At 33.8% G+C, this 15,007-nt stretch overlaps 2 protein-coding genes across 4 annotated transcripts; one reads left to right on the top strand and one right to left on the bottom strand.

Moving 5' to 3' along the window:
• Positions 1-2,125: 2,125 nt before the first annotated feature.
• LOC143529838 (ubiquitin-like modifier-activating enzyme 5) lies at positions 2,126-7,486 on the bottom strand. 3 transcript variants are annotated; one of them, XM_077025542.1, is made up of 14 exons: positions 7,344-7,486; positions 6,218-6,286; positions 6,005-6,118; positions 5,776-5,904; positions 5,500-5,568; positions 3,933-4,085; positions 3,808-3,844; positions 3,663-3,745; positions 3,487-3,561; positions 3,317-3,391; positions 2,756-2,842; positions 2,558-2,670; positions 2,431-2,477; positions 2,126-2,305 (listed from the first exon to the last, which is right to left on the bottom strand). In XM_077025542.1, exons 1-14 carry the CDS (start codon positions 7,431-7,433, stop codon positions 2,166-2,168), a joined length of 1,281 nt encoding a protein of 426 aa, XP_076881657.1. In that variant the 5' UTR covers positions 7,434-7,486; the 3' UTR covers positions 2,126-2,165. The 3 variants fall into 3 exon arrangements, with proteins under 3 accessions (XP_076881657.1, XP_076881656.1, XP_076881655.1); XM_077025541.1 differs by having other exon boundaries at positions 2,151-2,308; XM_077025540.1 differs by having other exon boundaries at positions 2,151-2,318; positions 2,432-2,477.
• Positions 7,487-12,508: 5,022 nt separating this feature from the next.
• On the top strand, positions 12,509-14,847 carry LOC143529860 (exocyst complex component EXO70A1-like). The gene is made up of 2 exons (XM_077025562.1): positions 12,509-14,464; positions 14,534-14,847. The coding sequence occupies exon 1, from the start codon at positions 12,527-12,529 to the stop codon at positions 14,438-14,440; it is 1,914 nt and encodes a 637-aa protein (XP_076881677.1). The 5' UTR covers positions 12,509-12,526; the 3' UTR covers positions 14,441-14,464; positions 14,534-14,847.
• The last annotated feature ends 160 nt before the right edge of the window (positions 14,848-15,007 follow it).

Raw genomic sequence — 15,007 nt, 5'->3', positions numbered from 1 at the left:
ACAATTACTAAAACCAATTATATAAATTAGAGTTATGATGTTGTATGGGCCTCAAATGTCAGTTTAACTGTCCCAAAAATTTGTCCATACAATAATAATCCAAGAAAATATAAATGTTGGATGTTTTTTTGTAATTTAATGTCAAACCTAATGATTTAAACAGTAACATTTTATGACACAATAGTTTTACTAAACCAATTTATTTCACAGACTACCAAGTGGTAAATTGTCATGGACAACATGATTGTAAGTATTTTGTGACAGAATTTGTGAGCAGCCAAGGAGATTCGTATCAAGTTTGAAAGAAAATATATTATTCAACTCTTATGGTTTTGTTTTCTGATAACAAAATATATTTACTAGAATTTTTATTATAATGTAATAGTTAATGTTATTTTTTAGCTAACATGTTGTCTTTTTAGTTTTCAATTTTCAGATGTAATCAACAAAGTATGATAAAAACAATACTTTGAGTTTTTTTTTTTGTTTTTTTTTATCAAAATAGGGGCGATTTGAAAAATATATATCAAAATAGGTTTTTTTTTTAAAGCTATCATTTATCACTCATAATCTTATTGGTTAAAAATAACTTATATTCAAATTCTCTATTTAAAAAACATAAAAAAAAGTTCTCAAAACACTATTTTAAGAATACATATAAAGAAAACGAGATGAAAAAAAATCTGTAAGTTTTATTATTTTTTGTTCAAACACTATTTTTGTTCTATGAGGTATATCAGATAAACAACTTTTACTTAACCAACCTATTTTACTAAAGTAACGGTAGGTCATGGAATCTTCTAAAGATTTCCAAAGTTTATTCTTCCTCTCCATGCACAAGCAGATCTTATGTAGAGCGTTTGGTATGTAGTAATGAAATACAGATTGTAATGGGTTGTTCCAAAAGAATAAAAAAAAACTTGTTTAGTTAGCATACAAGAATGTAATTGATCATTTCATAAGAAATAAAATCCCTTTCATTTTTTAGATTTTCATGCTTTTAGGTATGTGTATTTTTTTTCTATTACTTCAAGGAATGAAAAGATCAAAAGAGTCAACATTTATTATTATTACGATTATAATTATTATATTTTGTCTTATTATATTATTATATAATTATCATTATTATTTTGTATATTATAATATAACTATAATTATATTAGAACCATTACTACATATCAATATTATTGTTTAAAATTAAACGAGTTAACATTTCATAACGCACATACGTGATTCAACGTCGTTACGATCATTTTTATTCGGTTTAACGATCTCATTGCAGAGTGAGGGTCTAAAAATTATTGATTATGAATATTCATATTATTACTCATAAAAATATTATTATAATAATAAAGTGATGAATCATTTCATTTCTACATTTTTCACTCTCATCTGTTTCATTACATCATACAAATTATCAAACATACCCCTAGGCTTTCGTCCTTTCATTATGCTAGCTAATCCAATTAACAATAATTATTTTTTTAAAATTCTTTGTTGATGTTTTTTAAGTAGAAACTTGAATAGAAATCATTATAAACCAATAAGATTAGGAGTGAGATATGGTAACTATAAAAATAAAAAAACTTGATAAATATTTTTCAAATCACCTATTTTAGTATAATTTTCCCATGCACCCATTTTGGGAAATAACTCTTAACTTTAAAGAGAATACATAACCTAATCATTTAATTATTTAATAACATAAATTATTTTTAACTTAACATGAAACTTAAAATTCAAGTTATTATATACCAATAAAGTCTTATTATTGTTTCATTTAAGTCATTATCAATACAGTAAAACTAAGTGATTTAAATTTTTTTATAGTCTGCAAAAAAGTTATGATTAAAGTTTCGTTACTAATTTATGATTTTCTCCCTAAAAGTACGAGTTCATTCTTCAAAAACATATTCTAATCGACTTTCAACATGTTCATCGGACCAATTTGACCAGTTAAAAATATAACATAACCTAAATTGACTCATTAAAGGTTACGGTTTCCAACCAATGTAAGTCGAAAAACAAAGAAAACGAACAAAAAAAGTTACAGAAGTTCATATAAATTATTCGATGTAAAAGGCGCTCCTAGACCAAAACTGGAAATAGGCCAAAATTCTTAGTTTGTTAGTCTTTAAATTAAAATTTGAAAGATAAAAAAAGCACTAAACTGCATTAAGGGCCTCAAGTTGCCTTTTGAGATCTTCAAGATCATCTACAGCGTCCACAGTTTCATTTGAGACCGTTGGATTGTTGTAGACGTCAGCGTTTGGAAGCTCACGAACAAGACCTTCTGGCAGTGCATCTGCTATCAAACCAAAAATTACATCAACATTCGATAAAAGGGTAAATATGTAAATAACTAAATATTACATGTGGCAAATAATAACAAATAAATGGTCATAAAAATTGATAGTAGAATGAACTAACCTGAACTTTGGCCATTAATAACCTCAACCTCACAATCATCAACACCACTGAAAAAGAACCAATATAATTACAGTGATTACATGATTTTAAATCAAAATATAAATATGCTGAAGTGCCAAATATTTACCTAATATTCCATTCATTATCAGCATGAACTGGAATTTCTATAGTTGATAATTCTTCCTCCATCTTTGCTTTGAGAGCTGCATCTCTTGCAGGTTTAACGAGCATGTATTCTTTCTGCATAATTAAGAAATTATTATAGAAACCAACAATCGTAAGCAGATGAAATGTTTGAAACACAACATCCATGATATCAATTTACCTGGCGTTGTACACAAGGCCCGTTTGAACATTGAGGGTTTGGTTTCATTGCTATGGTTGGGAAGAAATCTTTAAGAGCATTATATCCCTAATATTAATAATAACAATATAATTATACATCAAGAAGTCCAAAATTATACACACATGTGAATTTGAATATATGTCTGTGGCCAGAACTAGTGGCAATTTGATCGATAAGGGTTCTGTTTTATTTTAATAAATGCAAACTCTTATCTTTATTAACGAAAATAGATTACTTTTGTTAATTGTTAACCATATTTTTAGATTAATTTAGACTTGTAAAGGAACAGAATGTTTGGTGATCAATTCGGCGAGAAGTTGGTTATGCTCGTTTTTTAATGAACGATTGAATAATTACAAAAAAAAAATAAAAAATTGCCCATTTAGTAAAATGAACGAACATGAACATGTCTCTTTTGTTTATTTATGTTCATGATTCATTTAATGTTCAGTTAAAGATAAAGAAACGAACACGAGCATGTCCCATTCTTGTTTGTTCAGATGTTTACAAGCATTATGAACATGTGAGTTGAGTCCTTACCAAGTATGGTGAGACTTCCCCGAACTTCAGCAAAAACTTAAGTGTGTTTTGGACCAAAAGCCCAGCAACAACCCCCTTTCAAATAATGTAAAATGTTAGTAATAGTAAGAATAATAATAATGATAGTGATAATATCAATTATAAAAATATCGAGCCCAGGTATAGCTAACCATGGTAGTTGGCAAAGATGCAGCACAAACTCCTTCACGTTTAAGTGTGCGTTCATCCACACCAGATGCAACAACCTACATGAACAAAGACAACAAAAATAGTTTATAAATTATATATTAAAAACAAAAAAAGCGAGCATATAAAGTTGATTAATTTAATAACACAGCACACTCACCAAAGGAGGCGCACAAGCAAAACAAGCGGTTTCTCCAGGAATCAATAACTGTATATGACCCGAAACAGCATCCTCGGACACACCTGCCCAAATAATAAACATATTAAGAATGTAAAACAAACAGCACCAAAATGCATTTATTTACCAGATTCCATCCAAGTTTGATTCAGTTCATTACAAGCCTGTATGGACCAAAAAAAAATATTATGAAGAAATAAATGAAATAATTATTAAAAAACAGGCACGTTTTCGGGTAAAAGTTGAATCAACCTGATTTACAACCATCCTTGCTTCATAATTATCTACACAGCTCAAAACAAGATCCACGCCGGTTCCTTCTTTCTTTGGATTATGAGATTTGTTTGTGAGGCTTGAAATGAAAGTTTCAAAGCCTTGCACTGTTGTTATGTTCAGGGTAAAGCTCTGAAAGTAGTAAATAAATATTATAGTAAGAAGTCAAAAGATATCAAAACAAAATAAGATGGCAATCTTAAATCTGTAAGACATCATCGTATGCTTCTAGTTAGGATCACTTAATCAGCTACATTGGAGTTAAGTGTCCCCACGTGCCACAATACACTTAGCTAATAAGTTCGTAAAGAGAATGTTGTCAAATATTTTCAAATTTCAACTTTATTAATCATTTCTCTTAGCTTGAATGTAACCGTCCAGTCATTTCTGAATAACTGTATCATCATCATCATCATCATCGTACTCAGTATATCCCACCAATAGCAAAGCTATGGTAGGGTCTGAGGAGGGTAAGATGTAGGCAGCCTTACCTCTACCCCATAGGGATAGAGAGGCTGCTTCCGGTGAGACCCCCGGCTCGATAGTAGTTTTGCATCAAGCCTTGGACATAAGGCACATAGCACTCAATCATCGGGACACCGGCTGATCGGTGCATGTACCCTTATCTTTCAGCTATCAACGCCACTACATGATGCTGATTAACCGTCCGTCACTTTTAACGTTATTTTCACGAGATTAGTAAAATAACGTCAAAATTAGTGCAATTTCACTTTTGCCCACCCGAGGGTTCACACATATATACATCATTTGAAAAAGCAGTTGTATCAAATAATACAGAATTGGATTGTAATCATCATATGTCTATACAATAGAGATATAGTTATACTTTATACATCATAATGCACCACTTATGTGTTAGTTAATATCCTCAATAAGGTAATTAAGCAATGAGCACCAGAAGTAAATCAGCCGTTAATGCATATTGGAATCACCGTATACCTATACAATAGAGATACAGTTATACTTTATACATCAAAATGCACCACTTATGTGTCAGTTAATCCTCATTAAGGTAGTTGAGCAATGAGCACCAGAAGTAGCTAGACTGTCTTGACTCAAATAAATGCATATTAGAACAACAGAACAATGAGCACATATATTGATCCGGATATCGGATTAAATTAGTTGATAACCCCCCCCCCCCCCCACCCCACCCCCACCCCACACACACACACGCAGTCACACACACACACCTTCTCTCTATCTATCTATGTGTATGCGAGTGTGTATAGACACACACGCACATTGTTGCATTTCCTTATAGCTAAAAATGAAAAAGAAAATGTTCCTTTTATCACCATTATCAGAAAGAAGGCCAATTTTCTATATATTTCTATTTAGAACTTTAAATCTATACAGTCAATAAGCCTGCCTATATAAAGTTATAAACCATGAAGAGTGAAGACCAATACCATGGTAAAGTGGATATATGAGTAGTATACAACCACTAAAACATATTTACAATAGCAATGGTCAATAGCTCAATATGCAACATCATTTTTGTAACTTCTTATAAAATTATTACCTCGAGAACAACATCAGGATTTATTTCTGATAAAGTCTGAACCGCAGCATCAGTCTTGGTCATACCAACCTGAGAAATAAAAAATCAATGTTAACATGCCTAACAACAACTTGTGCTTCCTAAACTTAATAAGAGAATAGTCAGTGAATGAAACAGGCAGACAACGCTAACAAGTGATAACACGTTATATATTTACAAAGTAACCATTTCAGTAATTTAGTTTGTCACAAGTCGGCTTAAATAAACAATTAAAAGTGACCATAATATTAATCACACCTGTTCAGGACGGAAAAATAGCCTATTCATGTTGGCTAACTCCACTGTATCATAATCATACAACAAAAGACGACCTATACCACATCTTGTAAGCATTTCAGCAGCAACACTCCCCACCCCACCAATACCCTGTCAAAAAACCACAAGAGTTACTCAATTAGGTGATCATCATCTAGTTAAGCAATTAAGCCTCAAAAATAATAGTTGAAAAGATGGGTTCAGTACAGACAACTATGGCAACAGAAAATTCTCTTATTCTTTCATAATTCTCCACAATGCCCATCCTCTGCAGAGCCATAAGCCTACTGTAAGGGTTGCTGTCTACAACCTCGGCACTCATATCCTGAAATTAAATCAGCAGTATTATTTATTAGTGTTAAATAAAATAATCACTTTATTAGAAATCAATTGAAGCGGTGTTGAATGTTGATATAGGCAATACCTTGACTTTTGAACGACGAGCTGGTTCAGCCATTGCAAGACTGGTGAGATTCTCTACACGCAACCGAATCTGCCAACACATAAATTATAAAGTTAATAAAAATAATAACAACAACCACCACCACCACCAAGGTAGCAGCATGTAGTCATGTACAAAAAACAAAGATATTTTCCTTCATAACAAAATTACATAAATATATGACAAAAAAATTGCGTTTAAATTCAGTTAAATTTCGCCAGAGTGAACTTCAGTTGAGTTTTGATTTACGTAAGGGCTAAGAGGGATCTGTCCTGCTAATGTCAACTGGTGTAAACAAACAGTGTTGTGAAAATCAGATTTAACCAGCGACTAGTTGCTAACTGGTGAACTGCTGATTAAATTTTAGGTAATTAGCGACTATAATTACAGTCAGTCCTAATCAGTCAAAACCGAACCTAATTGAGTAATCGGCCCTAATTCCAGCAAAAACCTGTAAATTCCGGCGATTCCGGTCCTAAATAGTTCAAGGAGGGATTAAAACCTGTCTACTTCAAAACATTACATATAAAATTGTGTGTATGCATATAAAACAAAAATTACATATAAAAATGTGTGTGCATGTTTGTGTGTGTGTAGAACTCAAAATTACACACAAAACTTATAATCCGGTTACCGTACCCCTTCGCCCGACTAGCACGTATGTAATTCTAGCGGGACGGATTCAAAATCTAGTGATGAATATCTGATAAAAGTCAGCATAACTACTAATTAATTAACTGAATCAAAGCTACCAATAACTTCATATGCATGTCACATATAATCAAATGAATCAGCAACACGTAGTGACCTAAACTAAAGCACAATTAGATCGGATACAATTGAAATAATCAAAACAAAATTGTCCGTCTATCTGCCGTTAGTCTGTAATTGTCCCGGTGTAAAAGTTACTTGTTTTAACAAAAAGATAATAAAAAAAAATTACATGTAAACAAAATTATAACAATTCCAATTGCATTTATTCCGATCGGTGATAGAATTAACAAATTAGGGTTTCGTAAGCATCGATAGTAATAATCTGTTAATTAGCTAGCAGTAAGGCTTGATCGGATATAAGATCAATTGCTTGCGATTGAAGAAAAGAAGTTACTTGATCGATGGAGGCTTGGTGAGATGGATCCGACAATGAAGATTTGAGATGTTGGAGATCCGATAACATCCGTTTCAGTTCAGCTTCCATTGCCGGCGTTATGTTTAACTACTGTCGTCTGTGTGTGTGTGTGTGTGTGTGTGTAATTGTGGTTGTTAGATAGATCCTCCGTTACATAAGGAGCCTGTTGTAATACATGTATATATATATCTGACTAATATTTAACTGGGTTAACTGGTAACTACATCATAGTTACAACATTTATACGTTTTTTCACCACCTTAATACAATAATAAGTTTGTGACTATTAGAATAAGTGTGTGATTATCAAATGTTAAGGACAATATCTGTAAAGTATAGGGACCAACCAAGCAATTAACTCAAAATAAAGTGGTAACCAAACTCGGTTATGGACCCAAGCTGAAATACATTTGGTTGAACCGGGTTTAGACCCGAATTGAACCTTTGTAACTTTATACTTTGAAATCGATTAAAAGCAGGTTGAATCGTTTAAAACTAAATTCAATTTGGCTTACCTCTGTAATCCCCCTCCCCCCTCCAAAACCAGTCTCAGTATGAACTGGTTTGAACAAAATCTTGAATTGAGGGTCTTTGACCCAGCCTAAATCAGTCTAGTCCTGAAACTCGATTTGTGCACATTTCGGGTGATATTCAGCGGCGAGATCGCTTATAAACTTGTTAATGAGGATAAAACTAGGTATGGGAATCGAATATCAATAATCGTTAAGATGCTTGAAAAATGAAGCGTCGTGTAGCGTCTTATATGAATCAAAGTAGTATGCTAGTCCTTAGAACAATGAAAGGTTACAAATCGCAACCAAATAATCATGTACTAGGACTTAGTACTTCTAACAATGAACTTTCGTTGCTCAACTACAGAGTGCAAAAGCGGAATCGTTTATGAATTATGTTCGATTTAGTTTATAAATAGATCTATTTTCTGAATTATGACTTTGGGGATCATACATATGATATCTTTATCTCCGCTTCAAAGTCCTCAATATCTATAATGCTTTGTAGAAATATCATACTACCATTTACTAAACTTGATGGTGACGTAAATTTACTTTGACTTTGCATACAGAAAGTGCCTGGAATGACATTAAAGTTTGAAGACTAGTTACGTTTTTTTTCATAGTTTTTTTTTTTTTTTAATTTATAAGTTTTACTTTAAATTTTAATTCTATGATTTATTTAAATTTTAATTCTATGATTTATTAAAAATGTTTGTAGAGAACTAAATGTGGTGAATATGCTTTCTTAAAAAATTCTTCAATTAATAGCACTCAAAATTAATAGCACTCAAGGAGTTGTATATACAAGAATATAATGAGTCATAATATAAGTTTAAGCGGATTTCAGCAAACTCACTTTACGTCTTCTCACCAATTTTCTAATCAAGTTGCTCCATTGTTGTTTCTTTTGAACGAAAGAGATCATCAAAACACCAAGTATTTCAACAGTTTAAATGTAACGATCACCTCTTACAAATCACCGAACAAGTATGGTGCCCATCACACACTTCTCAGTAATGCAATGACAGTGATCACCGAACAAATAGAACACAAGAATGAATATGATAGTAGTTGTAGCACAAGTCTTCTATTTGCTCTTGATCTATCTTCTTTAATATGATGTTTGAATATGAAGAGACTTATATAGGTATATTTAGATGTATATATGAAAGTGTTTAAAGCAAAAGAGGCAAGGAAATGAGTTTTGATAAGGCTTCAATTTATAGACTAAACATAAAAATATGAAAGTGGAATTTGCTTAATTGACGATCACTTCCACAATCGGGTTAACCGACCGTGAACTACCAGTCCACATAAACTTGGTTTTGGTATTTTAAACAGTTGTGTATTTTTTTCATCGTATTTTTAAAAAACTCATTTCCGGGTGTTTAGACCAAATCATAAACTTTATAAAACACACTTGATCCTTGTAGAATATCATGTGAATTTTTAATAGTTTGGTTTTGTATTTTTAAAGTTAAAAGTGTGGTTGATACTTTTTCCATTTTGATCTTAAGTTTCTCTCTTTTGTGCAATTTTGCTCTTCCATGATAAATCCATTTTAAAAAGCTTCCTCATAAGGTAGGTTCACCTACCTCATATTCAAAATTTAAATCTTTAATAAGACTTTTCATAGGATTTATTCCTTTTTAGGGCATGTTTGGGAGAGCTTTTACTTTTTTGCTTTTTGTTTTTTGAAGAGCAAAATATCCAAAATGTCATTCCAAAAGTATATAAAACTTTAATTTGGTGCTTTTAGTTGTTTTTGAAGGGGTATTTTGGACATTTTACCCCTTCAAAAAACAAAAAATAAAAGCTCTTCCAAACACCCGATAGCATTAAAAATATCATGATTTAATAGCAACCCTACTTTTATAATTCTTGTTATTATGTTAAGGATTTATCCTTCTCTCATAGTTTCACAACATATTCGTCTTATGTTTTAACCTTGACCGAGTTTGTCAATGTAGTTTTGCTTCTTTGTAGAACTCGATGATAATGTTTTAACATACTTGCTTTTGTTCAACAATACATTAGAGTTAAGATGATTCATAATGTGTATAGGTGTCACACGCACTCGCCTCAGGAGCCTGAACGTAGGTATCCGTTTTCTTTTATTGAGATATAACGCAACGGAATAATACATTACTTCAAGATTTATTTTATACAAAAAGAAATTAATTTTTTATCGGTTTACGAAAATCTTGTTTAAACACATTACAAGGATTTCAAAATATATATGAGCCATCCGACATCTACGCCTAGGAATTTCTCAAACTCCTTCGACAGCAATTCTTGCATTTGCCATAGTCCATGTTCATGATTACCTAAAAATATTTTTGGATATACATAAGCACATCGTTGGTGAATAACGTAAACACACACAAGAATTTAACAAATTATCAAGACACATAATCACTAATAGTGTTCAATGACTTGGTAGAAGTGTAGAACTACGCAGCCCTATGAAATATCAACTACTCATACACACACTACCATATCAAGTCAGTTACGTGCCTAACGGTACGGTCATCTTGGTACACGCATGGTTGTAATACGCCTACTACAGCCCATATATGAAAGGATCAGATCATATATGTATTTTTGTCTGAGTGTTTAATTACGACCTTATGTATCAAAATGTCTTTAAGGATCCATGTCAATCCTTTTACAAAACATTTTAAGGATCCATGTCAATCCTTATACGAGTGTCGATACTATTTTGAAAGTTTAGTTTTTGTGTTATAAGCTATACGAATGTTAATTCTATTTTAGACGTTCTTTGTTTTTTCTTTATTTCTTTATTGCGATACCATAACAAACTTAACTAATATCGAATTATCGCCACAACACGCGGGTTTTGTTAACTAGTTAGTTATTAATATCAACTTTTAAGGTAATTTCAACATACATAGTTGCATGCAATTGGTTTACTTTAACACAACTCAATACCAAAATGAACCGGACATAAAACAAATTATACTTTGGGATGTAGTCCTTTTTTCTTAAAGCATCGTCTAACTAATTTTATCCAACTCGTGATAACCGCCAGCTAATTATAATATTCTTGATAATCATGACTTTCCTCACCCAATTTTAAAAGCTAAATTTGATGCATATTCGTTTAGTATATTCAAAACCTGACTTGAGGCTAATAGTAGCTTTTCTCCTGTGGCAGATTAAAAAAAGAAGTTGAGTAATATGAGCTAAAAAATTTTGTTCAAGTTTAGCCTATACATATAATAATACAAAAAAATCTTTTTTCTAAAAAATTATACTTTGATAAGAAAATTAAGTGCTACGCTACCCCTCAACCTATGGTATACCAGTCTTTAATTTCCATTTTGATGGCGTTCTTGAATGAGTTAACACTGGAGCATCAATCTCAACATGGACCGTTGACGTCAAGTCTCAGAAGATAGCACTCAAGTATTGGGGTAGTTCCAAAGACGTTCATATAAAAAAACTTATCATTTTACCTTTTTTTAAGACGACTTTCTTGTGTGTTAGGCCACTGCACTCTTGAATTTTGGAGAGCGTCGTTGGCCAGACTACGTTGTCTTAACTAAGCCCACGCTGGCTTCAGAGTTTGGTTTGGGTGACTGACTGCCACCAAAAGAGCATAATTCTCTTACATAACACATATCGGAATGAAATCTGAATGAGCCAGATATTCGAATTGACAACCTCACATGACTTAACTCATATAATTCATTATCATAATCCATTAACATTGACACAAGTGGGGATCAAACTTTGGTCTCCACCAGAGAACCCCACTATGCTATAAATGTTTTTTTAGAACGGCTTTCTTATGTTTAAGTTACTGCATTCCCAAATTTGGAGAGTCTCATTGCACAATCTGGCCAGACTATGATGTCTTAATCGGGCTCACACTGACTTTAGAGTTTGGTTTGGGTGTTCCCCCGGAAAACCATACCGCTGGCCCGCACCAAAAGAGCAGAACTCTCTATTGTAACACATAGTGAAATGAAACCTAAGTGAGCTCAAGCTTTGAACTGACAGCCTCTCAAGACCCAACTCAAATAATTCATTATCAAAATCCATTAAAAATAACACAGATAAAACTTTTGTCTCCACTTAAATAGTCAAGCCTTCAAACTATTACATATTATATTATGGGTTTGGAATAAATATAAATTAAATTAACGTGTTAACTGTAAGAATTAGATAGTGTAATTATACATACATAGTAATGTAATTACATTATAGTGTAATTACAACATAATGTAATTAGTGTAATTATGTATTTATATCGTAGTGTAACACTACGATATAAATACATAATTACACTACATGATTCTTACAGATAACAAGTTAATTTAATTTGTATGTTAAGTCTCCGATACATATTAGTATATTACTATTGCATATTATTTTATTTTATTCTTATATTATTATTTAATGTATATGTTAAATTAAAATATTAATAATAATATAACTTGTCAAACGAGACTGACGACATACCCCGTTGATGCCGGCCAAAAAGGCAAGGAATCAATCAATCAATCAATCCTGAACTCAACCACATAATACACCACCCGGAACAGGAATAATAATATGTATTCCCCCATTCCAATTACTATTCCTATTTATTAAAATCCAACAAACAAACACACAACAAAAATGACCACCACCACCACAAACGGCCACGACAGAGTCCTGGCCACAGCTCAGCAAATCGTCAAGAGCTTAAACATGAACACCGAAGCCACCGAAGACATGCTCATGATCCTCTCACGCTTCGATAATCGCTTATCCAATATCACCGATTTAATATCCAACGGTGGCGGTCAATTCAATGACAGGTTTGAAGACGCTGAGAGGATTATTATGGAGCCTGATGATGATACAACGGAGTCGGAGTATTTAACCGCTGTGGATTTAATCGTTCGGTTAACCGAAAACCTAACCGTGGAATCTGATGTTTTGGATCGAGCTGAGAACGCGTTACAGCTAGCTATGGTGAAGCTAGAGGATGATTTTCGGCATTTGTTGATTCATAACACGGTGCCGTTGGATGCCGATCGGTTGTACGGTTCGGTTAGGTCTGATTCGGTTTCGGTTTCGAGGAGTTTTGTGTTGAATGATGGTGATGGTGAAGGAGAAGTTGATGAAGGCGAAGTTGATGATGATGAATTGGATGGGAGTCAGAGTAGTGGCCTGCATCACGAGCGTGGTGCGAGTTTAGGCGGTGATTTTTGTGTGGATTTGATTCGGCCGGAGGCTGTGGATGAGGTTAAGGATATTGCTGGGTTGATGATTAGGTCTGGTTATGAGAAGGAGTGTTGCCAGGTGTATTGTAATGTTCGACGAGATGTGTTGGATGAGTGTTTGATGATTTTGGGTGTGGAGAGGTTGAGTATCGAGGAGGTGCTGAGGATCGAGTGGGCGGTGTTGGATGAGAAGTTGAAGAAGTGGATTCTCGCGGTGAAGGTAGTGGTTAGGGTTTTGTTGTTTGGTGAGAAACGGCTTTGTGAAGCGATATTTGACCAGTCGGAACTGATACAGGAGGTATGTTTTGTCGAAACGACGAAAGCGTGCGTGATGCAGTTGTTGAATTTCGGTGAGGCGGTTGCGATTAGTCAACGGTCTTCGGAGAAGCTGTTTCGGATTTTGGATATGTATAAAGTGGTTGGTGATGCTTTGCATGATTTAGAAGCGTTGTTCGGTTATGAGTCTGGTGAGATGGTTTGCAGTGAGGCGAAGGGGGTTTTGAGTGGTTTGGGGATGGCGGGTTTGGGGACGTTTGTGGAGTTTGAGAATGCGGTGAAGGGTGAGAATTCGGGAGCGGTGCAGAGTGGTGGGATTCATCCGATAACACGATATGTTATGAATTACTTGAAGTTGTTGGTGGCGTATAGTGATACGATGAACGCGTTGTTGCCTAAAAACGACCATGATCTGGTATCAGTGGAGAACGATGATGATGAAGCTAGGTTATCCCCTATGGCTTATCGTGTGCAGGAACTTATCGCGTCTTTGCAAACAAATCTTGATGAGAAATCGAGGTTGTTAGAAGATGGTGCGTTGAGGTATATATTCATGATGAACAATGTGCTTTACATAGTACAAAAGGTGAAAGGATCCGAGGTTAGGAATCTGTTGGGTGATCAGTGGATTCGGAAGCATCGTGGGAAGATCCGACAATGGCACACGAGCTATCTGAGAGCCGCGTGGGGGAAAGCGTTGCAGTGTTTGAAAGACGAAGGGGTTGGTGGGAGTTCAACCGGTGCGTCAAAGGTGATTCTGAAAGAAAGATTTAAGAACTTTAATGCTTGTTTTGAAGATATTTACAGGGTACAGACACTATGGAAGGTTCCAGATGAACAACTTAAGGAAGAGCTTAGAATATCTATATCTGAAAAGGTTCTTCCAGCGTACCGTGCCTTTTTAGGGCGGTTTGGAAGTCGGTTAGAGGGCGGAAGGCATGGTGGGAGGTACATAAAGTATTATCCTGATGATTTAGAGAACTTATTGTCGGATTTATTCGAAGGAAAGTTTGTTGTTATGAACCTCATGAAAAGGAAAAGTATATAGTATGCAATACGTGAGTCTTTGCAGGTATGTCTTCTCTTTGTGTATGTTCTAAAACCGAGTAGCTATATAATGAATACTTTGCGTCTTTTTCAGGTTCGAGGCTTGTCAAACTTTATGCTAATCAAGAAAAGACTAGAATTATGTTGATAAGATGGGCATATGCTAAGATTAAGGTTAAAGTTAAGGTTATTATAATGGTATCTATAATACTGAGGTAAGATTATTATTAAAGTTAAGTACATTATCTGCCTAGACTGCTGTCATTGTCTTTGAAAAGTGTTAGATTGACATTGTAGAGGAAGTTTGTTTTGCTACCTTTTTATCTTCCCTTGTGGTTGTTAGACCTAATATTCTTGTGAAAATATCTATCTAATATATGCTATAAGTGGTGGCCCACATATGAACTAGATAAGGGGTATTTTTCTTTATCCCCTTAAACTGTGTTTTATTGATCTCATTGGTTAGCACAATATACATGGGGTCCCATAAGGTGGTCTCAGGTGCGAAACCTCTTGTTTGACCAAAGTGGTGGCCCACATATGAACTAGATAAGGGGTATTTTTGTCT

This window comes from Bidens hawaiensis, unplaced genomic scaffold (genome assembly GCF_021521415.1).
Source record: "Bidens hawaiensis isolate Kalapana, Puna unplaced genomic scaffold, B.hawaiensis_p1.1 tig00008759_1, whole genome shotgun sequence".
NCBI classification, from domain to species: Eukaryota; Viridiplantae; Streptophyta; class Magnoliopsida; order Asterales; family Asteraceae; genus Bidens; species Bidens hawaiensis.
Note: the sequence above shows the minus strand (reverse complement) of the source record. Positions and strands in the feature narration are given on the sequence as shown.

Coding starts and splice junctions, on each gene's coding strand:
- LOC143529838 (XM_077025540.1), bottom strand. CDS start 7,433: ATGGAAGCTGAACTGAAACGGATGTTATCGGATCTCCAACATCTCAAA. Junction 6,287..7,343: donor ACCAAGCCTCCATCGATCAA/GTAACTTCTTTT, acceptor ATGTGTTGGCAG/ATTCGGTTGCGTGTAGAGAA. Junction 2,843..3,316: donor GGGAAGTCTCACCATACTTG/GTAAGGACTCAA, acceptor TATTAATATTAG/GGATATAATGCTCTTAAAGA.
- LOC143529860 (XM_077025562.1), top strand. CDS start 12,527: ATGACCACCACCACCACAAACGGCCACGACAGAGTCCTGGCCACAGCT.